Consider the following 24,820-nt stretch of genomic DNA (forward strand, 5'->3'; position numbering starts at 1 on the left):
CATTAAATTCCAAAAAAAAAGATTATTTTATTGTAGATCCATCGATCAACGTCAAAGATTGCATGAGATTGTAAGCTAAGGAAAAGGGGGAGAAGATAGGATTGAGGAGGTTGGCGATTTCTCTACCTGGAATCCCTCTGTGGTTAGGGTTTATCCAGAAACGTTCCCCGTTGGGTTTCTCCTAAATATAGCCCCCGGTCTCCTCCCTCTATCTGAGTTCCTTCTTAATCTGGGCTTTCTGTAGGTGAAAAATAGACTGCTTTACTTTGTTCTAGGAGGAATCGGTGATGCTATCTGGCGGAGACTAGGTTTGCTATCTTTCAGGTTTTTGATCGGTGCATCTGTTTCGTCCAGGAAAGATTACTTTTCGATGGTGATTTCCATGTAAAAGCTTTTTGTTTTTGTGTGTGTGTGAGAAAAGATTCGTTTTTTAGGAGATTTGGGTATTGGATTGTTCTGAAAGATACTCTGGGTTGGCTCGGTGTGGTAGAATTGGATGATAAGAGATCGAATTGTTTCCTTTTCTGACCTCGTTGGCATATATGGATTGTTTTTTGTTTGAAACGCTTTTTGTTTCGTTGATTGATTGGTTGACTTCTGCCGCTTCCTGGTAGTAAGTTTTGATCATAAACAGGTTGTGTTTTGCTGTTTTGGTAAAGAACGCAACATTCGTTTGTTTCTGTTCTTTTAGGAAATAAAAAAGTCAAGAACCAAAATTAAAACTTGTTTGTTAAATCCCAAGCACAAGGGTATAGTCTTGAGGAGCCAACATAAATTTGCTAGTTAAATGTATTAGTAAGATAAACAAAATTAGCAATAGAATACACCTCAAATTGTTGATTTCTTTTTAGTATGATTTTGGAGAATCTGCCTAAATCGTATGTGAAGAAGCTCAGTAACACAGGCATTTTTGACCTTTTGTTTTCCTTGAATCATTCAATGCAGTAGTGGAACTATAATTCTTGAATATTTATATTGCTACAAGAACAGCTATTTGGGATCCGTAAATTTAATATTTATTATTGCTAATATTTGATATATTTGTTTTCTTTCATATGTAAGTAATTTTTGTCTTCAGCTTCATATTTAGTTTCTTAAAGGTTTCTTACTCTTTGATCTTTTCATTCCATATGCATATTCGAGACATTCTAAGAAACAGATCCTTGAAGGACACCGTTTTACCTTTATTAGTGAAATCATCGATATGTCAAGTAATTGCAATACTGAATTCAGAATTTTTAGTTTTGTTATTCTAGTCATCTCTTGTGTTTTGTCAAATCCTTTTTCCAATCTCATAGTCTGTAATACATGTTTCAGGATTTCTCCTAGTGTCTCTCTGGCTTCAAACTAGTTGCTTCATAGAGCTTTCTTACACTGGCCGCTATAGGAAAGTCATACCCTTCTCGCACCTCTAATTGGGTGTGGGGTTCTGCATTGAATTCATTGCTGGAATCAAAGACGTCGGGTATTTGGAGACTGTGCCGTGTGCTTGAAGGTCTTTCTCTTGATTATGGCTAATGTCAGCATGGGCTAAGACTCATATTGGATGGTAGAGTAGTTCCCTCCTATCAGTTAGTCATTTATAGATACTTGGGTATGCAATCTTGGTTTTCCTGTGATATCTGGGTGGAATAATCTATTCAGTGACATGTTGGATATCATCACTTTTCTCAAGTAGTGTGAAAATCTTTGCTTCTTTGATAACTGAAATTGTCAGGTTTTTCCTGTTTCTTGACTCCTCACAAGCATAAATCAAAGGTACACAAAGATCATTGTTTTTTTATCTCTCTGAGTCACATATCTTTAATTCTTTTATGCTGAAAAATTACTCCTTTGTTTGGAGAATGTTCAACAAGCTGGTGGAACAATGAAGTTCAATCATCTGGTAGAGTCTGAAGATCAAGAATTAAAGCTTGCAGTGGTGCCTAGAAGTTCCAATGTCAAGACAGATGAAGATAATAGTTTAGAATCCCAAATCAATCAAGTAACAGACCAATCTTTACAGGAAGGTTGTTCTGAGGGCAATCAGGATATTCATCTCTGGGAAGATTTTGTTCAGATGGCAAAGCTTAGAAAAAATAAATCTCTTGGAAATATATTGGACAAAGAAAGAAGTGGCTCCTATGGAAATATCATCGAGGAAGATGAACTAAGTCAGGGATTTTCCAGTACCTGCCAATTAGACATGAATACATTGGACAACATTGATGGTATTAGTCTATATGAAGATCACATGGACCATGGAAGTAAGTCACAAAACCAGAATCACAAAAATAATAATATGTTTGAATTTCATAACGCTTCATTGGCTGAACCAGTTCATCGTGAATCCCTCTTTTCCATTGGCATTGTCGAGTCTGATGAAAAGCATCATGACAATGATGATGACCATGTTTACTCTGGACATGCAAGATCGTGTTTTCTAGATAGCCATGGAGTGCCAAATACAAGCATCAATGATGATTCTCTGAAGCTTGATTTTATTGGGTCTCATTCCATATCTTTTGAAAATATGTTCTCTATCAATGATGGAAGGGTTCAGTTTCTAAATGGTGATAGAGCAGCTGATTCTAGGGTGTCTTTGAACCAGCACAAAGCTGCACCAGATGCAGAATATATGTCACACGAATCTGATATAGATGACCAGGGTTCAACCTGCCATTCAGAATTAAGAGGGCATCTTTCTAATAACAGTTGCCGGTGTAATGGTCTATCAGATCCAGAGAATGATTGTAAATATTTCATTCCAAAGTCCGTTAGTGACAATCAGTTGGTTGACAGCAAGGACTCACTTTGCAATGCAGATTCATCGGTTGATGGGAGTGATCACAATAGCAATCCTGGTCATGGAATCGAGTTGGAACAACTTGGGAACAATGGTGCTGTGACTTGTAAACTTAATGAAAGTTCCATCCAGAATAAGGATGAATCAACTCCTGAAGGACATAATATCGGGCGAGTTGCAGCTTGGATCAACCAACTTGATGTCCAAAATTGTGACACTGTGGAAGAACTCGGGAAAAGTTCTAATCCTGCACATAAGAAGGAACAACCTAAGGTTGCTGGTAGGATTGAAAGCAAAAAAGTTGATGCTAGAAGTAGTATTGGAATGATAGTAGCTTACGATTACCTTTCAACCTTGAGTCCTATGTCTTCAACTGCACAGATGGCAAATCTTGGATTGGTTGCAATTCCAATCCTTAGTGCATTTGTTGGTTTAAAGATGCTAAATTTATCAGGCAACACCATAGGTATGTGTAAGGTTTATTCTTTGCTTTACATCAATATGTATCTTATGCTTACTTGGTACTTATGTTATAAAAATATAGGTAATGTATGAAACCTAATTCTGCATTTTCTGGAACACTTTTCTTCAGTTCGGATAACTTCTGGAGCATTTCCGAAAGGTCTTCACATGTTAAATCTGTCGAAGAATAAAATATCAGTCATCGAAGGCCTCAGAGAACTTACACGACTCCGTGTACTTGATTTGAGTTACAACAGAATAAGTAGGATTGGCCATGGTATGCAACTAGTCTCCATGTTCTTTTGTGTTCGATATAGTATGTATGTTTTGTATTCTTTTCTTTTTTCCATTCTCTTTACTGTGATCATGATTATATTACATAGCACATTTCTAAACCCTAAATCCTAAACCATGTTAGATCCCAATATATTGATCAAATATGAATTTAGTTTCTCTTCAGCAGGGATCTTGGCAGTTTCTACGTGGATCTAACCTATATTTATGCATCTCATCTCTTGGTCATACGTACATATAAATTGGCTAGATTTGTGTAGAAGTTGGTTGGATTTGAATAAAAATTCTTTGAATCCATGATGATTCGACCTAGCTGCAGCTAGATTTAACAAGAAATTAATTTATTGAAATAAATTGACATGTAGATATATATATACATATATATATATATGTATATGTATATGTATATATTAGGTAGTACATCTTGGAACTTCTTGCATCAACTGGAATGGTTCCTGAAATTTGATGATCGATCAAATAGTTATGTTATCGAAGCCTTCTAACCTGCTATGGACATTGTTAGAAATGTGTGATCTAGATGTTCAAAACAAACAAACAAGCTTCTTTCTTTCATGTTCAAAATATTATTCATGTGGTAATTTATCCCAGATTTAAGCTGCTAAATTTTCCTATGTTGCATCATTGGTCAGAAAAAGAACAAAAGAAGCTAAGCAAGTCAAAGAATTATTATTATTATTAACCATCTCATTTTAATCCCTTGTAGGTTTGGCTTCTTGTTTGATGGTGAAAGAGCTATATTTAGGTGGGAACAAGATAAGTGAAATAGAAGGCCTGCATCGCCTCCTCAAATTGAGTGTTCTTGACATATGCTCCAATCGAATATCTAATTCAAAAGGACTTAAGCAACTGGCAGCTAATTATGCTTCCCTGCAAGCAGTAAATATCAAGAGCAATCCTGCTGAAAAAAATGTCGGGAATGAAGAGCTTAAGAAATATCTGTCGAGTCTTCTGCCTCATCTTGCTTATTACAACAAGCAGGTCATTCGAGCAAACGGTTCAAAAGAAGTCTTAGACCGTCCTCGACGATCTTTCTCATCCCATCAGTTCGACCGCAGTTTCAGGTCGGAAGGTAAAGATTCTCATCGCGGAATTCGTGGTACAGGCCTAAGCAAGTCATCCTATAGCCATGGTAAGTCTGGCAATGGTCTGAACACTTCAATTAAATCATCCAAGAGAAGCCATAGGCCCCTAAAATCTCTGTGGCCCAAGCCAACCAATGATCTCCCAGATGCTGGCAGGAATATGCTGCTAGGTCTGCAGCCTAGTAGTTTTTTACGACGAACCCAAAGCGAGGGAGCATTCGGAGAATCTTATGAGTTACAATCCTATAGATTAGATCCTCTGGTTCCAGTACCTGATATGGAAGCCATTTGATACTCTCTACCAAATAAAAAGAGTTGCAACCATGATTGAGTTTACTTGTAGCAACGATATCGGGCCAGTCATTCTGAACTGAGATGTTAGTTTGAGTAACTGTTTTTTCTTTTGGAAGTTTTATTTGATCTACTTTTATTAGATTGGTAGCATTTGGCATGATGGATCCTTGATTGACGAATGTATAGAACTCAACGCTTGGTGGATTTGTGTCAATGAATGTATAGAACTCAATGTATAGAACTCAACGCGTGGTGGATTTGTCAGTGATTCTTGAATGACAAACTTCTTTTGGAAGTTTGTTTATGTCAGTGATATTATTTGCCATGAATGCTGTCATGCTTATTGTTTGTTTTGGCTTAGCATTCATATAAGCACTCAACGCGTGGTGGATTTGTGGTGGATTTGTGTTTCAACTATGAACTGTCCAGGAAGCAACCTAAGAGTGGATTTGTTTTATGTTCATCAGTAGCTTTATCTTTGTTGTGGTCTCCATTGTCAGTAACAATGGAACATGGCATATTCCCCCCTCTGTGTGTGTGTGTGTATATGTTTGATGTTTAAATCGTCCCTTTGCAAGTGTTTGATTCAATTAGATTGGGGCAAATAACATCATATGCAACTTCCATATAAGTCTCAAGATTATAGAAAGGTGTCAGTTTATTTAACTTGTGTATCAAAAAGGATAGTAAAGAAACTCATGAGAGCACAAGGTAGAACAATCAAGCCTTTTTAAGATCAATAATACTACTAGGAAACACGATTCTGGCAGCGGCCACAAACTCCCTTCCATCCTCAGCTTATCGCATAAGTGCCTCCCTCCCTTTGATACCTTCATAGAAATGAGATAGGAACACATGGAGTAAGTTACCAACAAAGAAATTAGATTTCGTCTAAAGAAAACAAAACGAGAAAAGATTATGGTGACTATGAGATAATAAGGTCGACGCTGCTATCGAGTACCAAAATAGAGAATGATCGATAATGCCGTCCCCGAAAAATCTTGAATCAACATGTCAAGTTCTTGAAAAAGTTTTGCAGGTAACTGATAATTTTGAACAGAACTAAATAGTTTATCTTTCAAACAGATGGGAGGCAAAGAAGTTAAATGTTGATTAAGATTCACGAAACTAGTATAAAGTGTCCGGTTAAGGTATTAATATTTATTGAACTAGAATAAATAACTTGCTGGACTTGATAATCCTAACCTGGATCCAAGAGGAACATGCCAAAAGTACCCATACTCCTGTCAAGTATCTGCAGGACCATAGAATTAAACAGGTCAATCCTTTTCACAAATATGGAAAAACAGTTGAAATTGGATGTGCAAGCTTGTTGAAACTTAGGCCGGGCAGTTAGAATACTAGGACTCTGAGATAAACATATGTTAAACACTTTCATTCTAATAGGAGTCAAAAGACTCAAAAAGAGCACCCTTTTTTCAGATTTTTCCCTGATTGAGGTACTCCTCAGACAACATTTTTGCTTCTTGTTGTACATCTTGCACAAGAGATTTACAGGATGTGCACAAGGCAAAAGTTCTATTAAGGGTGATCTCATATTAAGTGGGAAAAATGGGGGCTTTACAGGAAAGGAATCAATATATGAATCATCCTCTTCTTTCCAATGTTCAGTCAGTACCTAAAGGACTCAGTATGTAATGCAAATGCTAGTCAGTTCTACTAACGTAATCTTTCAAACCACAATTTTGTTCTTATTTCACCTAAAATAAAGAAAGCCTAACAACACAATATACAATAACTAGTTTTTTTTTTTGTTTTGCTTACAATAACTGGTTAGATCAGCTCTATAGATAGAGCTGCTTCTTTCATTTAATCAGCTATTATCATTCAGGCATTATACCTAGTAATGCAAGTACACTAGGTTTGTTGTTGCCATTTAAAATCTATAGATGAAGTTGAGCAGTTTACTATTTGCTTCACAAAAGAAAAAAAAATTGAATTACCAAACTGGAGTTAAGTACAACATTACCAAACATTAGACATAGCAGCACAAATGTTATTTCTTATGTAATATACAATCAAAATCAAGATCAAAAGTTCCTGAACAAAAGAATGCATGAAATTTAGGAATTGAGCCATGCATATCTTGAGATGCGACATCAATAATTCTGGATACAAAACTTAATAGAAAATGATAGCATGTGCTTGTTCTAAATTCTTGTACAATCTTTCTCTCAAAATCTTGTGCAGGCTTCTATACCTGTTTCATTTTTTATATTTATGAATCAAACCATTAAATCTGTTCATAAGTCTCTTTAGAGAAACATTTGACCCTTAAAAACAAAAATAAGTATTTGTGGGATTTTTCTAAAATGGTATTGCATTAATTTGTCAGCACTAAAGCAAAACAAATTAGCATAGGTGAAGCTGTCTACCTTCCTTTGCAGTTAGATAGTTTGATGAGTATATACAACAACACAAGAGGCTAAAATAATCAAAAGAGGGGGAACAAGTCATAAAACTCACCAAATAACAACCAATAAAATACAATATTATCATTAGAAGAGAAACAGAATCAGTAAATAGCCAAGCACAGGAATTCCAGTGGCCATCTTTCTGGAATAACAGGTGATCAGACTACGCATATGCAAAACTTGGAACAACACAAAACAGTTGGCAAAGTAATTGTCACCCAATACGTATATCCTTATATGCTTCCATCTCACTCTGAATTAGTAAATCATTTAAAGTTTTACACAATACCAAATGGTCACTTTTGGCCTTATTAATGTAATTGGTAACTCCATTATAGGTATTTGGGTAAGTTAGAGAAGTCTTATCTACTAAAAACTTGACTAACAAATTTGAATACTTTAAACGTTTAACTTCAATGAGTATTTCAAATTCATAAGGCTGTGATTACAAAATTGAAGGTGGAGTTTAATAGGTAGGCACTCGATATAGCATGATCCTAATAAAAGAAAAATTACATCAAAATTTTTTATGTTTAGAAAAATATACAGTAGAGAGCTCAAACTAAAAAGAAGTTGCACCTGCAAGATATGGTAGTTGCCTACAACAGTGAAGATAACAAAAGATGATGTGAATGATTTTAGGATATAAAAGATTGTGAAAGAAAAACATCTTGCTAAAAGAAAATTGAGGTTATATAGAGCTTTCTCAAGAATCAAATAGTCATATTGGTTCAATTCCAGCTACACATGGTGCAATGTTTGTTTATTAAAATCAGATATTGAACAATTGAACCATGAACTAGTTCATATGTGTAGTTAGAGTACAACAACAATAACAAAGTCATAAGTTCTAACTATTTAGGGTCGTCTAAATAGATCTTTTGTCGCTATTGAGATGCGTAAAAATTCATTTGTTTAATTAAGTTTAGAGTTCTTAAATTTTTATTTATAGTTTCTGTTAAGATCTTTTTAGGTCTTCTTCTATCTTTTCTTGCACCATAACATTACTCATTTCACTTATTTATCGTATTCAGAGGTATCCTAAACACATGTTCGGATCATCTTAAATGATTCTTTATCTTATCCTCTACCGAAACGAAATGATACCTAGTTGTTTTCGAATAAAATTATTTCTTTTCCTATCTCTCCTAATAAAAGATAAGAATAAGTGATATCCATTTAGCTATAGTGTATTTTTTAAATTGAAAACTTTTATAGATTTCCTAATGGATCCACAAAGTAAGGAAAGGGTGACAAAGTTAGTAGGTATTTATTGACTTCTTTAATTGAAGATGGATTGCTTAAAGTACAAGTTTGCTTAGTTAACAAAAAAATACAATATAGAAAGATTAATGATTGAAGAAGAAACCTCTTGGAAATTAAGGATTGACTGCTCTATAAATATCCTGTATATCTAAAAGTTTTGATGTGGTGTGGAAAAAACAGACTTTTAGAACAGTGAAGCTTTCTATAATATATCTAGAGAAAATTTTAAGATTCATGTGAAAGGGTGTATAAAGGGCTTTAGACTTGAATGTAAGTTAACTCAAGATAGGATTTTTTTTTTCATTGTATTTTATTAATTTCATATAGTGAAAATTTCAGGATTTTATACACAGTTATAGGTCAAAATATCAAATCATGCAACTCTTGTGTTACTATATTTGAGTTTATATTTTATTTTGTTGATTGTCTAATATTTTTTGCACCAACGTCTTTTCCCCCCACAAAGAACCAACACTTGAAGATTAACTATCATTTCATCCACCTTGAATTCAATGTAGGAAACTACAGTCATACGCAGAGTGACAAAATTTTAACAAGAAAACCCAAATCCATCCAAATGTAAACAAAAAAGTTCGAACACGATTCCATTTCTTTCATGATCTACTACACAAAATCCAGATCAAAGAACATATCCATTGAAAAGCCTAACCTTTATGCTCAATGGAAGTATCATGGTACTCATCATCAACTTCTAGCTCGAGGTGTAGTTTCACCTGCTTCTCTTCCGTCCCTCTGGCGGGCGCTGCATCATCATCAACAGGGGAGCCGACCGTTGCTTCTGCATTGCCATTCCCTTCATCAGGACAGCGCACCACCACCACAGGGCAAGCACAATGGTGAACGCAATAGTCACTGACGCTTCCAAGTCTTCCCTTGTCAGTCCTCCGTGCATCCCCAAACCCCCTGCTCCCCATGATAACGGCACTAGGCCCGAGCCTCTCCACCTCCAAGCAAAGCCTCTCCTTCATGTCGTGGTCCTTCACGATGTGGATTTTTAAGGGGATCTGAGAATCCACGAGGGGCTGCGCAAGGTCCTGGAGTGGTCAATGGCGTCCCAGTCGGCGCCGTATAGAACGGACGTGGAGGAGGATGACAGCGTCACCGGGGCGGAGGTAGTTCTAGACGTCCCACTTCACGGCGTAGGAGCTCTCGTCGCTGAGGTCGACCGTCGCGATCCGACGGTGGGAGCCTGCGGAGGGACTAGATTCGGAAGCGGATGAGAAGAAGAAGCGAGGTGACGAGGGCTGGATCGCTGCCTGAGTGACCGCGGCCGCCACCGTGGGAGGGGCCTGGCTGTCGGACTCCGGCAGTGTCTGATGAGGGCTCATCGCCCAACAAAGCTGGGTTTTTTCTAGTGTTTTCGACACCTTGTTCGATCTATCGACAAGGAAGAGGGAAGAGAGACGATGTGGGGAATGGACGGGTATGGGGCGGGGGAGGAGCAGATGGCGGTTCAAATGAGCTGATGTGGAACGACAACAGAAACGGGAAGAAAAGTATTTTTTTAGTTTATTTTTAATTATTTTTATTTTTATCTCCTCTTTTTTCCCCACGATTACCTCCTATTTGGATCCGATCCTAATTGGATTCATATTTGGATCCGATCTTAATCCAACCCGATAACACCCGTTATATATATATCTTCCGAAGTCGGAGCGTCACCGTCGTTCGATTTCTGTCGAAGGCAGGAAGAGATAGCTTTGGTCGCCTGCTCCGATCTAGGGTTAGGGTTAAGGGAATTTTTGGGTCGATTTCAGGTTGGAGAGGAATCGGAGATGCCGCAGCGTCACTCGAAGAACAACAACGACCTCGCCTTCTTCACCTACGAGGAGAAGCGCAAGCTAGGGTACGGCACGCAGCGGGAGCGGCTCGGCAGGGACTCCATCAAGCCCTTCGACGCCTGCTGCCTCTGCCTCAAGCCCCTTGTTGACCCCCTATGCTGCCAGAAGGGCCACGTCTTCTGCAAGGAGTGCATCCTCGAGTGCCTCCTCGCTCAGAAGAAAGACATTAAACGGTGGAATCTACTTTCTGTATCTCACTTTCCAGATATCTCTTTTGATTTGCCTATGATTCTTTGATTGATTTGGTGCGCGGTAGTTTAATTCCACTGACCAGGAAATTCCTTTTCTATATGGTTGATGATAATCTCAATAGCAGTGGGTCTAATTTGAGAACTTGATAGTTGATTGTATGATAATTATATGCGATACATGCTCTTGATGTAGGTTGGTGATCTTATAATTGGATTTGAGTGCGGTGTTCTTGGAAGACATCAAGCATCTCTTTCTCATTGTTTGGTATGTTTTGGTAGTGCTATATGCACTTGGATCGGAAATCGGAATATCTGGAACCATTAAATCGTTTGAGTAGTAGTTATACTTCATGACCTTTGGCGTTATAAGGCTAATTTCATGACAGTAGCATGTGGACCAGGTGTGAGGTCAAGGATTGTGCCAAATATACATCTCGAAGATAGAAGATAGGAATGTTGCCTATGAACCGCAAAAAATTTATATCAAGGTTTCCTTTCATGTTTTTAATACACAAATAGGGTTATATAACTAACAGCTATTTGCTTTTATTGAGATGATGCTACTTGTTTTTATATTTTTTTGGAAGATGGTAGTATATCAATCGCCTGACTGGTTTCGTATTGTTGATGAATTTGATTTATTTCAGCCTCCTACATTTCAGTCAAAATATTGGAAGTTGAAATAAGTATTGTTTGTTGCAAGGAGCTTATTTTAGCAATCAGGTGTGAGCTTTTATGGTTCTAAGATCTCAAAGAATAAATTTAGAAAAGGGAAATTAAATTTCTTGAATTCTGGGTCATATATTAATAGCTTGTGATTCCGGAAATTCCTAGATGCATAGAAGTTGAGTTTTGATTTCCTATAAGTTGACCTGTATTATATCTTTGGATACTTATTAAGAAGCAAGGTTTCCATAGATTTTTTCCCCATCTATTATCCAGCTTATCTCTTTGCCACTTACAAGATGTAAGTCATGTTCTAGACAGTATCTTTGAGATTTACGTGTCTGTGTTTAGTCAATTGGGTCCCTTGGATTCTCTAAGCTCGATATCAATTCTCAACATTGCAAACATGTTCCACAGTGAGAAACTTGAAGTTGAACTTGTGGATGATTAGTTTTAACTTATTTACCTTTTTCTTGTAATTGATGCCAACCTTGCTCAGTGGGATCTTGACAAGCTTTCTTTTAAGCAGCACCATTAGATGGGCGGTTATTATGTTTCAAGTAATATGAATGACCTTATCAAGTATGCTGATGCATGACTGTAGACATTAAAAATTGCATGTCTCTTGATCACTTTCTGATTGGATTATAGCTTTTAAGCCTCTATCTATCAGAGACCAGTAACACATGCAAATTCAGAATTTTCAATTAATGAATGAGTTTTAAGTGAGGTATCATACATCTTGTAAGTTTGTTTTAGAGTGCAATTTGAACAACTGTTATTTGCTACATATTCTCTCTAGCAGTATTGTAAGGAGAAGTGAAAACTTTGTATTTTGCGAATATGTTGAAGCAATTTCTATTATTTAGAAGTGTGATATTTTGACTGTATCGCTGCCTAACGAGTATCATTACATGGTATGATCCTTTTACTAGTGAAATTTTTGCTGTTAGCAATCTTTAATTCAGAGTTCTGGTTTAGTTCCTGAAGTGGTATCATTTTTTTTAGTTTATCTTCCTGTCAACTAAGTTTGTCCATCTTGAACTACTTATTTATGCACAACCAAAATCACCATATTTTCCATATTTTTTTGTGTGTATCCAAAAAGCCGCTTAACTTCTTTGTTATGTTTTGAGTTTTCTCTTTAGATGATGGCATAAAAAAATGCCTCGATGTTTAGGAAGTTTGCTGTTGAAGTCACTATTGCTTTATGTTTACTAGTCATGTATTGGTTTAGTGTTTCCAGGTTTCCATTTGCAATTGTGCATTTTTGCACATGCTTGAAACTGAGGTTTTCTCATTTTGTTTAGTGGCCCAACAGTGTTGACATTTTATCTTAACATGGACAGGAAGCTAGCTGCACATGCTGCTCAACAGAAGCAAGAGAAAGAGGAAGAAGAGGAGAAGCTAATGTTGCAAAAGGCTCGAGAACTTGATGCTTTTGACCAGCAAAACCATGGGGCTGTCCCTCAGTACAGTGACAGGAGTCAGGTACGCGACAAGAATGGTTTCCATGGAGCAAACAGTGTGAAGGTAACTTCATACGAAGAAGAGGCTCTTCGCAACATGAAGGCCTTTTGGCTTCCATCTGCGACCCCTGATGCTCCAGTCAAGGTGGCGGCTCCATCGATCGATACAATCTGTCCAGAAGGCAAGGAGAAGCTCAAGCTGAAATCTCTATTCCCAATCTGCTTCACTGAAGAGAGCAATGAACAGAAGAACAAATCCAAGGCTCTAGAAATCAGTTACATATGCCCGAGCTGCAAGGTCACACTCACAAACACCCTTTCCCTCGTGGCCATGAGCACATGTGGTCATGTATTCTGTAAGAAGTGCTCCGATAAGTTCTTAGCTGCTGATAAAGTTTGTCTAGTCTGCAACAAGGGATGCAAGGAGAGGAACCTGGTTTGCTTGGCGAAAGGAGGGACAGGATTCGCCGGACATGGGAATCACTTGGAGGCAACAGAGTTTAAGCATTTGGGCAGCGGTACCGGGTTGGGATTGTGGAAGCCAGCCACGAAATCTTGAAGATGAGAAAGAATTTGCATCCAAGTTATTTAGAAGCTTTTGCTTGTTGGTGTTACTTGTATTGAGTTACACAAAAAGTGTATGGCAATGTATGTGACAGAGCTTAGAGTGCTAATGACTTGCAAATATGCTTTAATGATGAACTCGTTTTCTGGGTTGATTCTGAGAGTTTGGTCATATATAGTAGACTAAAGAAATTATTGTCAATTTTGTCAAGAAAGAATATACATATGAAGTCGGTCAAGCAGGAAAGAGACTAATCATGTGGATCATACCTTCTCCGAAGGTTCCCGTTCTCTTCTTGTGACCTCACTGCCGATTCCCTCCTCTTCTTCTTCTCGGCTTAGTCAGGACCTGAAGTCGGTCATATTTTCCTGGTTTCCTAGCTCTCGCCAAAGGAATGGCGGTGGCGATGGTGCAGCTCCTCATGGAGAAGCTTGTGGATGCGCTCGAAGAAGACGACAGCGTGGCGGTTCCCTTCCATGCTCTGTTCCAGGACATAAAGGAGGATCTTGAAGTGACAATGAGGCACCGCCGACCTCCTCCGCGACTCGCTGTACGACCTCAATGACGTATTGATCGAGTACCGAACGCTCTCCAAGAATCACACGGACCTCAAGCAACGGAAGCGCGTAAGACTCTCTTCCATGTCGAGTCTATGGTTTCTGTACAAAGCGAAGAAGTGGCTGCAGGCGATCAAGCACAGTATCCAACCCAGAAGCCATGGAGCGATGGATCAGAATTACAGTAGTGGTTCATTAAGTGGCGACATGGAGTTGGATAGGTGGACTTCGCGTTGTGTGGACAAATCGAAGGTTTATGGTCTCGACGATCAGCTCATCGCGATAGAGAGAATGCTGTTGGAAGAGGATAGCGGCGGATTCAAGGGAATCGGGGTTGTGGGGATGGGTGGAGTGCTAGCGCAGATGGTCGACGGCTATGGGTGTGTTGTCTCAGACAGTGAAAAGAGGTAGAGATGTAAGCAGAGAGATGTTGGAGAGGATGCTAACGGCACTAGGAATGTAATGTAATCCAAGATTTTTCTCTCTTAACATATTATAAAAAATAATATATTATTTTTATTTAAACTATTAATTTTTTTGTTTATATAGTATGATTAAGGAAATGATTAAAGTTAATTTTCTTAATCATGTGATCAAGTTAAAAATAATTTATTTATTAATTAAATTATTAATTAATTAATTTTCTAAGTGATATGATTTTTAGAAAGTAAATTGTTCAAACTTTATTTTTGTATGTGAACTATAAGAAATAAATATTATATTTCTATTTTAATGTGTGAAAGTAAATTAAAAATAAAATTAAAATTGGCTTTGTTATAATTTTATAATACATAATAATATTTTAATTTTAAAATTTTATGTTGACAATTGCTTTATGCTATTATAATGATTATTTGACTTATATAATGTTCTCTAAACTTAAGTGAGTTTCAAGAAAAACTTTGGATTTTATTAGAATTTTTTTATTTTCTTGAAATAAAAGAGAAAAAATTTTCAAATAAATAAATGTCAAAAATATTATGTTCAGTTATCATAGTGGGTCAAATGACTATGAATTTAATTGAAATATAAATATGACTTTACAAATAAGTATCCCACGTCAAATTGAGAAAAGAAGATATTTTAGGCTACACTAAATGGATCAAAATTATATTTTAGAATATCTTTTGATTAAATTATTAGTAAAATAGAATATAAGAGTTGATTAAAAGAAAAAAATATATATTTTTTTATTAAATTATTGGTAAAATAGAATAGAAGAATTAATTAAAATAAAATAATTTATAAACATGCGGTGAGCGTGAATCGAGAAGTGCTTTCCTACACCATTTAAAGCGAGAGTTGTGAGTCGAGAAGTACCAAAGTTTAAGAAGAAACCTTTATAGAAATTCTTGACGACAATGACGGGAGGTACGCTATTTCGTTTCCGCATAAGTTTTTATTGTGTTTCTATTATAACGATTTGAAAACACAAGTTGGTTTAAGTGATTTCTTACATTTGGTATCAGAGCCTTTTGACCTCTACCTTGATACGAAAGAGTTTTTATTTTTATGCAATGAAAATGATTTGATTTTCGTTTCTTCTTGGAAACTTCTTGATATATTTTATTGAAAATCATGAGGAAATATCATTTTCAACATTTTAGTTGGTAAAATACTCATATTATGTATGCATATTTAGTTATATTAAATTATGCTTATGAGCAATTTTTTTATGTTTAAAATGTCTAGTGATTTATATAATCTTAATTAATTAAGAATTAGCCACAGCATCCTTAATTAATTAAAATTATATATAAAGTTAAAATAAGGATCACATAAATAATTAGACATCATATTGTGATTGATTATATTTCGTATAATAATTGTTATCCCGTAGGATCTTTTATTATATTTAATATAATTAATCAGGATAAAATATCATATTATTTTCATAATTTACCCACAGGGATTATGAATTGGAATATAATTTGATAGTTTTATCATAAAGACCATATGAATCTATTTGAATTAAGAATTTAGCCCACAAGCAATTTTTATGTCATGAGATTCATATTTTTTTCATGTTTCACATTGGTAAAACATGTAATTTAGTCTATTAAGCTTCAAATTTTGACATAAGCATGTTTGATTTTATGCAGTTTCTCAAACTGTTAATTTCTCTGATATTCGATGTGATATTCCTGAACTTAATGGTGATAACTATAAGATATGGAAGGAGAGGGTTCTCCTCCATTTAGGGTGGATGGATATCGATTATGCTATCAGGAAAGACGAACCACCTATAGTCACTAATACCAGCACTTCAATTGAGATCACGTTATATGAGCGATGAGAGCGATCCAATCGGCTCAGCGTGATGTTTATCAAAACTAAGATGACTGCTAGCATGCGTGGTTCTGTTGACCAGCATGAAAATGTTCGAGACTTACTAAAAGCTATTGATGAACAATTCGTCACTTCGGATAAGGCACTAGCAAGTACCCTTATTATGAAATTTTCATCCCTTAGACTCACCAACATAAAAGGTGTGCGTGAGCACATAATGCAAATGCGAGATATTATGGCTCAACTTAAGAAACTTGAGGTTAATATGTCAGAATCCTTCTTGATGCACTATATTCTGAACACCCTTCCACCTCAATATAGCTCTTTTAAAATTTCATACAATACACATAAGGACAAATGGTCAATCAATAAATTAATGACCATGTGTGTTCAAGAAGAAGAGAGGCTAGTGATGAAATTGGGTGAGAGTGCATTGGTAGTAACCACTCGAGGGAAAAATAAAACTGACAAACATCAAGCCAATCAGAAAGCTCATCAGCAGGGAAAAGGTAAAATACCATCCCAAGCTGATATCAAGAAAGAAGTAAGGTATTTCTTTTGTAAAAGAAAGGGACACATGAAGAAGGAATGCACGAAATTCCAACAATGGCTTGAAAAGAAAGGTAAACCAACCTCATATGTATGTTATGAATCTAATATGGTCAATGTTAATATTAACACTTGGTGGATTGACTTTGGATCAACAATCCATATTGCAAACTCTTTACAGAGTATGCAAAACCTAAGGAAGCCAATGGGAAGTGAGCAAAGCATCTTATCAAGAAATAAGATGGGCTCACATGTGGAAGCAATTGGAACATGCATTTTAATTTTAAGTAGTGGTTTTGTTTTAAAATTGGAAAGAACTTTTTATATACCAAGTTTCTCACGAAACTTAATTTCTGTTTCTAGACTCGTACCATTTGGGTATTCCTTTAATTTTAAAGACACATCATTTTGTTTATTACATAAATCTGATTGTGTTTGGAATGGTATTTTGTCTGATGGTCTTTACCGTATTTTATTACAAAATGATAATACTCAAAGTTCAATGCATGTTCGCGTTGGCATTAAGATGTGTAATATTAATGAAGACTCCTCTATATTATGACATCGGAGATTTGGACATATCTCCATAGAGAGAATTAAAAGATTAGTTAAAGATGTGGTACTTAGTACACATATCTCCATTGGCGAAGCTTTCTCCCGACTCGAGTTCGGCAGTTCGGGTCGGGAGAAAGCTTCGCCGCAGCGTCGGGAAGAGTGGTTCGGGTCGGGAGGTCAGGTCGACAGGTCGGGTCGGCGGTTCGGGTCGGCAGGTCGGGCCGGCAGAAAGCTCCGCCGTAGCGCCGGGAAGAGGCGACACCGTCTTGGACCTACACACAGGTCAGGCCGGGAGCTTGGCCCGACCCCTCCGACGATCAAGTTAGCGATGTGGAGAGGGTTTTGGAGGAAGAGATGCCTCCATGGCGTTGTGCCTGTCCCCCCCTGTTCGTTTAGAACTCTGGGGTATTTATAGATGAGTTTTGATGTTACTTGATGTGGCTGCTTGCAGGAGGCAGAATGATAGCGTCTGACCTAGGGTTGGAGTGGCGTGAAGAACTAAGCCTGAGTTAGGTGTTAATGCCGACCTCCTCGGGCAGTGTGTTGTCCAGGCATGGCTGACGCCATGGCGTGTTACATCGCCATTTTTACCCTTATCATATTCCCCCCCGAAAGGAGCTATGCGTCGGTTGTCGTATAAGAGGAGTCTGATGCATGGCTTCTGTCTTCAGACGAGCTGGCCGCGCGGACGAGGTCTCGGGGAACATGGAGTCGAAGGGCCGAGGAGCCCGATGCAGGCGGGCTTGGCCGCACAGGTGTGTCTCGGGAGCATGGGGCCAAGGAGCACGACGTAGGCGTACTGACCGCGCAGGCGTGTCTCGGGGACATGGAGCCAAGGAGCACGACGCAGGCGGGCTGGCCGCGCAGGTGTGTCTCGGGAACATGGGGCCAAGGAGCACGACGCAGGCGGGCTGGCCGCGCAGGTGTGGTCTCGGGCATTATGCGACCGAGGATCACGACGCAGGCGGACAGACCGCGCAGGCGTGGTCACGTTGGTCATGCGACCGAGTAGCACGACGCAGGCGGACAGACCGCGCAGGCGTCGTCGCGATGGTCATGCGACCGAGTAGCACGATGCAGGCGGACAGACCTCGCAGGTGTGAGCTCGGGCATCATGCGACCGAGGAGGTGGCCTCGGGCATTACGCGGCCGAGGAGGTGGCCTCGGACATTATGTGACCGAGGAGCACGACGCAAGCGGGCAGACCGCGTGAGGTGGACTCGAGTAGTGCATGGCCGAGGGAAGTGGCTCGGGCCGAGAGGCAACTCAGGCGGGCAGGCCGCGCTGAGGTGAACTCGGCAGTGTATGGTCGAGAAGCTCGACGCAGGCAGGCTGCGGCCGAGGGACCCCGCTCAGGCGGGCAGGCCGCTCTAAGGTGAACTCGGGCAGACTGCGACCGAGGGACATGGCTCAGGCGGGTAGGCTGAGCTGAGGTGGACTCGACCGTCTACAACCGAGCCGTGCGAATGCAAAAAAGAGGGAGGTTAGACCGAAGCTAACAGTGAGCCAAGAGGCGGTCAGGTAAACATGGAGCATTTGCTTGGAAGAGACTGAGGAAGAGGCTAGATTCCTTGCACGAGGATTACACCGGATAGCAACCGCGGGTGCTTGACCGCTGCTACGGGGCCTGTCGCCCAGAGTCGCTCCTCTTCCTTGCGGTCACCCAAGCTTCCGCCGTGACATACCGGTTGGCTTGCTGGAGCATATCTGGTACTGTGGTGGGGGGTCGCTCTACGAGGGACCAACATAATCTGGAAGGTCGCAAGCCTACCATGAACGCCTGCACTAATAGAGAGGGGTGAGTGTCCGGTAAGCTCCAGATTTGCGTGGCAAAGCGATCCACGAAATGTGAGAGAGGCTCGTCCTCTCCTTGTTTGAATCTGAGGAGCAGCGCCGCGGAGGGCTTCGGCCGGGCATGGGCTGCGAAGTGGAGCTCGAAGTCCTTGGTGAGTTGGCCGAAGGAAGTGATCGCTCCGGTCTTCAGGCTGATGTACCACGTGAGGGCTGGTCCCCTCAGGGTCGTGGGAAACACCCTGCACATTAAAGCGTCAGACGTTCCATACAGCGCCAGTTGGGCACGGAAAGTGGCGACATGGTCCGCTGGGTCAGTGGCGCCATCGTATGCGTCCAGAGAAGGGAGCAGGAAGTTCGGGGGAACCGCGTGATCTCGTATCTCTGGTGCGAACGGAGATCCTCGGTATGTGTCCACCCCGAGCTCTCCCTTCGAGTTGCGAAACTCCTTCTCTAGTTCGTCGAGCCGTTGCCAAAGAAAGCGTAGCTGGGCTCGCAGGGAGTCCGTTGAATCCGGGGATAATACCTCGGGCTCCGGGCAGCCGCTCGGGTTTGTCCTTACTGGGTCCCCGAGTGGGGTCGGTCTGACTCGGGGAGTAGCGGAAGGCTCCAGAGACGTCATGTGGGCCCGAGAGGGCGGCTCTTGTTGCCGTAGCGGTCGAGTCATAAGTGGGGGTGTCGGTTGGGAGACGAGCGGGATGATGGTTTGCCCCATATCCGTCAGAGCTCGGACTTGACGAACGAGGTCGTGAAAGGCCTCGGATGACACCGGCGAGGGGACGCTTGGAGCGCCCTCGGGCGGAAGCAGATCCGGGTTGTCGAATGAACACCAGTAGCGTTCAGAGGTCGCGGGGAGGTCGTCAGCCCACGGCCCGTCACACAAGGGACGCACGGCATGTGCCCCTGCTAAGAACGATCCCTCGGCAGGGAGTTCGTCGGGATCAGTCTGAGGATCCCTCGACATTCGGGCCCTCCTTCTAGCGCCAAAATGATGCGGGGGGCATCTGTTTAAGCCGTGGCCTCGGGGCCGTCGTAGCTCGGTTCGGGGGTCCGGATGTCGAGGATCTCGGGTCGGCAGGTCGGGCCGGCAGAATGCTCCGCCGCAGCACCGGGAAGAGGCGACACCATCTTGGACCTACACACAGGTCAGGCCGGGAGCTCGGCCCAACCCCTCCGACAATCAAGTTAGCGATGTGGAGAGGGTTTTGGAGGAAGAGATGCCTCCATGGCGTTGTGCCTGTCCCCCCCTGTTCGTTTAGAACTCTGGGGTATTTATAGATGAGTTTTGATGTTACCTGATGTGGCTGCTTGCAGGAGGCATGCTGATAGCGTCTGACCTGGGGTTGGCGTAGCGTGAAGAACTAAGCCAGAGTTAGGTGTTAATGCCGACTTCCTCGGGCAGTGTGTTGTCCAAGCATAGCTGACGCCATGGCGTGTTACATCGCCATTTTTACCCTTATCAATATATGTTGTCCAGACATGGACATACATGGTCAGAAATACTTCATCTCTTTTATAGATGATTACTCACGATATATGTATATATATTTGCTTCATAACAAAAATGAAGCATTGGATGCCTTCAAAGTCTTTAAGGCTGAAGTTGAGAACCAATGTGGTAAGCAAATTAAAATTGTGAGATCAGATAGGGGTGGAGAATATTATGGTAGATATACCGAAAATGGACAAGCACCTGGTCCTTTTGCTAAGTTTCTTCAAGAACATGGGATTATTACCCAATACACTATGCCTGGTTCTCCAGACCAAAATGGTGTTGCAGAAAGAAGAAACCGAACCTTATTAGACATGGTGCGGAGTATGCTTAGCAACTCCAGTCTTCATAAGTTCTTATGGACTGAAGCACTAAAGACGGCTGTGTATATATTAAACCGAGTTCCAACTAAGGCTGTCCAAAAGACACCATTTGAATTATGGAAAGGTTGGAAACCGAGTTTGCAATATATGCGCATTTGGGGATATCCGTCTGAAGTCAGGATATATAATCTACAAGAGAAGAAACTGGACCCGAGGACTGTTAGTGGGTATTTCATTAGATATGCCGAAAAGTCCAAAGGTTACAGATTCTATTGTCCATCTTACACAACTAGGATTGTGGAATCAAGAAACGCTAAATTTTTTGAGGATGATGTGATTAGTGAGAGCGATCATTTCAAAAATATAGTTTCCGCACATGATCATATAGAATCTCAACCTTCCACATCAAATGATAGATTGATTATAGTTCATAGCACTCCTCAAGTACAAACTAGTGCTGAACAACCAATCATTGAAATTCCACAAGTTGTTGATAGTATTCTAATAGATCAAGCAGTTCAGGAATTACAATAAGCTCATGAACAACTAGTTGAACCACAAGTTCCTCAAGGAACCATTGGTACAACATTAAGAAGATCTACTAGAAATAAAAGATCAGTAATTCCTAGTGATTATGTTGTATATCTACAAGAATCTGATTATAATATTGGAAGCAAAAATGATCCTGAAACATTTTCACAAGCCATGAGTTGCAAAAAGTCAAATTTGTGGCATGATGCCATGAAAGAAGAGATGAATTCCATGATGAGCAATGGAGTTTGGGATCTTGTAGAGTTGCCTAATGAAGCAAAGACTATTGGTTGCAAATGGGTCTTTAAAACTAAGAAAGATTTGTTAGGCAACATTGAGAGATACAAGGCAAGACTTGTTGCAAAGGGATTTACTCAAAAAGAGGGAATCGATTATACGGAGACGTTTTCTCCTGTATCTAAGAAAGATTCTCTACGTATAATTTTGGCATTAGTTGCATATTTTGATCTTGAATTGCAACAAATGGATGTGAAAATGGTATTTCTAAATGGAGATCTAGAGGAAGAGGTTTATACGAAACAACATGAAGGTTTCTCCTCTAGTGTTGGTAAACACTTGGTTTGCAAACTTAGGAAGTCTATATACGGCTTAAAACAAGCCTCTCGCCAATGGTATTTTAAATTTCATAAAGTGATTTTTTCATTCGGATTTGTTGAAAATCCCATGGATCAATGCATATACCAGAAGGTTAGTGGGAGTAAAATATGTTTCCTTATTTTATATTTAGATGATATTTTGCTTTCAACCAACGATAAGGGTTTGCTGCATGAGGTGAAATAATTCCTTTCTAAAAATTTTGACATGAAGGATATGGGTGAAGCATTTTATGTCATTGGCATTAAGATCCATAGAGATAGACCTCGAGGCATTTTAGGTCTATCACAAGAAACCTATATTGATAAACTTTTAGAAAGATTTCGGATGAAGGATTGTTCACCAAGTGTTGCTCCCATTGTGAAAGGTGATAGGTTCAATTTGAACCAATGCCCAAAGAACAACTTTGAAAGGGAATCAATGAAGAACATCCTATATGCTTCTGTCGTAGGAAGCCTTATGTATGCTCAGGTCTGTACAAGACCTGATATCGCATTTATTGTGGGGATGCTAGGTCGATATCAGAGTAATCCAGGTATGGACCACTGGAGAGCTACAAAGAAAGTGATGAGGTATCTACAAGGAACCAAAGATTAAATGCTTATGTATAGACATACAGACAATCTGGATGTGATTGGTTACTCAAATTTAGACTTCGCCGGTTGTGTTGATTCTCGTAAATCAACATCATGATATATTTTTATAATGGCCGGTGGAGCTATTTCTTGGAGAAGCGCTAAGCAGACCTTGACTGCTACTTTTACCATGGAAGCTGAGTTTGTCTCCTGTTTTGAGGCTACTTCACATGGTGTATAGATTAAGAGTTTCATTTCTGGGCTTAGAATCATGAATTCTATTTCTAAGCCATTAAGAATTTTCTGTGACAATTCAACTGCTGTCTTTATGGCTAAAAACAATAAAAGTCGAAGTCGAAGTAAACATATCGACATTAAGTATCTAGCCATAAGAGAACGTGTAAAGGAAAAGAAAGTGGTCATTGAGCATATTAGCACTGAATTGATGATTGCTGATCCTTTGACTAAAGGCATGCCACCTCTGAAATTCAAGGATCATGAAGAGAAAATGGGACTTGGTTCTACTTTGTAATGATATTGAAACTCTTATATATTATGCAATTTTCTCATTCATGTGCACATTATTTTGAGAAAATATATTGTTACTGGACCAAGAATAAACATAAGGTTTATTCATTAAGTAATATTACCATATTAAGATTAAGAAACTAAATACATCGTGATACATGGATCATAATACTTGCTCTTAGAGGACTTATCGCTATGATTCGTGTATTTATTTCTTAAGAAAGTTGTTCAAAAAAAATAATTCAAATTATTAAGATAAACATATGGACCAAGTGGGAGAATGTAACTATTATTATTAAATATCTAATTTAATAATAATATAACTGTTATCATTAAGATTCATAATTCATTATCATGAATTTCTTTATTAATTATAGTTTAAATGATTTCAGTTTTTTATTCTTTAAACATGAAATCGTTATTATTAAATTAAATATTTAATATCATTAAAGTTCTTCATTATGATCCAAACGTTACAAATCTGAATTAATTCTTGAATGTTATGATTTGATGATAATAAATGTTCTTGATGGGAGAACATATATATATATAAGGATTTTGGTCCCTGGACTCAATCATCTCTTTGAAGCGAAAGGCTTTCCTACACCATCTAAAGCGAGAGTTCTGAGCCGAGAAGTACCAAAGTTCAAGAAGAAACCTCTACAGAAATTCTTACGACAATGGCTGGAGGTACACTATTTCGTTTTCGCATAAGTTTTTATTGTGTTTCTATTATAACAATTTGGAAACACAAGTTGGTTTAAGTGATTTCTTCCGTTATTATTTTTCCACGATCAGCTCAACTCGATAGAGAGAATGCTGTTGGAAGAGGATAGCGGCGGATTCAAAGGAATCGGGGTTGTGGGGATGGGTTGAGTTGGCAAAACAGTGCTTGCGCAGATGGTCTTCAACAGTCCGCCGGTGAGAAGGCGCTTCTTTCCGCGGCTATGGGTGTGCATGTCTCAGACAGCGAAAAGAGGTAGAGATGTCCGAAGAGAGATGTTGGAGAGGATGCTAATGGCATTGGGAGTCGAGGAGGAGGCCATCACATCCATCTCAGAAGCCGGTGCAGGAAGCGGTGGCCTCGCGGAGTTGATGTTCGCGCTCCACCTCCAATTGATGAACAAAAGATATCTCATCGTGTTCGACGACGTCTGGAACATCGACGAGTGGTACGAAGGCTTAATGAGCTCGGGTTTGCCGGACGAAGGTGAATGGGCCGGTCATCTTCGTCTTGACCGTGTGTTGCCGAAGGACTGCGGCGGGTCGGTCATCGTCACTAGCAGATTGGAGGAGGTGGCTGTGAAGATGGTCGGGAAAGAGAACATGTGTCGGATCGAGCCCGATAAAGACGGGGAATGTTGTTGGAATATATTCATGGATTCAGTGACGGAGGGCGGTATTGCGGGCGATCATCCTACTCTGAGAAGCATGAAGACAGAGATCGTGGATAGATGTGGTGGCCTGCCATTAGCCGCAAAGACCATAGGGGAGATCTTGCGTGGATCTCTCTCACCAGCAGAGAATTCGGAGCCTGAGAACGAGCTTCATCCCTGAGATCTCTGTGAAATCGGTGGCAATAAACAGATGCCAATAGATTTTTTCTTTCTAGTACTAAATTTG

The 24,820-nt window shown here is 39.7% G+C and overlaps 2 protein-coding genes and 2 pseudogenes across 5 annotated transcripts; 3 read left to right on the forward strand and 1 right to left on the reverse strand.

Moving 5' to 3' along the window:
- Positions 1 to 38: 38 nt before the first annotated feature.
- On the forward strand, positions 39 to 5,077 carry LOC135606695 (uncharacterized). 4 transcript variants are annotated; one of them, XM_065097943.1, is made up of 5 exons: positions 39 to 308; positions 1,318 to 1,758; positions 1,844 to 3,251; positions 3,378 to 3,524; positions 4,266 to 5,077. In XM_065097943.1, exons 3-5 carry the CDS (start codon positions 1,868 to 1,870, stop codon positions 4,934 to 4,936), a joined length of 2,202 nt encoding a protein of 733 aa, XP_064954015.1. In that variant the 5' UTR covers positions 39 to 308; positions 1,318 to 1,758; positions 1,844 to 1,867; the 3' UTR covers positions 4,937 to 5,077. The 4 variants fall into 4 exon arrangements, with proteins under 4 accessions (XP_064954015.1, XP_064953899.1, XP_064954082.1 ...); XM_065097827.1 differs by having other exon boundaries at positions 40 to 373; positions 1,857 to 3,251; XM_065098010.1 differs by having other exon boundaries at positions 40 to 324; positions 1,857 to 3,251.
- Positions 5,078 to 9,304: 4,227 nt separating this feature from the next.
- Positions 9,305 to 9,988, reverse strand: LOC135587880 (universal stress protein PHOS32-like; annotated as a pseudogene).
- Positions 9,989 to 10,328: 340 nt separating this feature from the next.
- LOC135606991 (E3 ubiquitin-protein ligase CSU1-like) lies at positions 10,329 to 13,546 on the forward strand. The gene is made up of 2 exons (XM_065098427.1): positions 10,329 to 10,674; positions 12,708 to 13,546. The coding sequence occupies exons 1-2, from the start codon at positions 10,436 to 10,438 to the stop codon at positions 13,384 to 13,386; spliced, it is 918 nt and encodes a 305-aa protein (XP_064954499.1). The 5' UTR covers positions 10,329 to 10,435; the 3' UTR covers positions 13,387 to 13,546.
- Positions 13,547 to 13,741: 195 nt separating this feature from the next.
- On the forward strand, positions 13,742 to 24,754 carry LOC103980637 (probable disease resistance protein At4g19060; annotated as a pseudogene).
- Positions 24,755 to 24,820: the final 66 nt, after the last annotated feature.

The sequence above is a fragment of the Musa acuminata genome, chromosome BXJ1-1 (assembly GCF_036884655.1).
Source record: "Musa acuminata AAA Group cultivar baxijiao chromosome BXJ1-1, Cavendish_Baxijiao_AAA, whole genome shotgun sequence".
Classification (NCBI taxonomy): domain Eukaryota; kingdom Viridiplantae; phylum Streptophyta; class Magnoliopsida; order Zingiberales; family Musaceae; genus Musa; species Musa acuminata.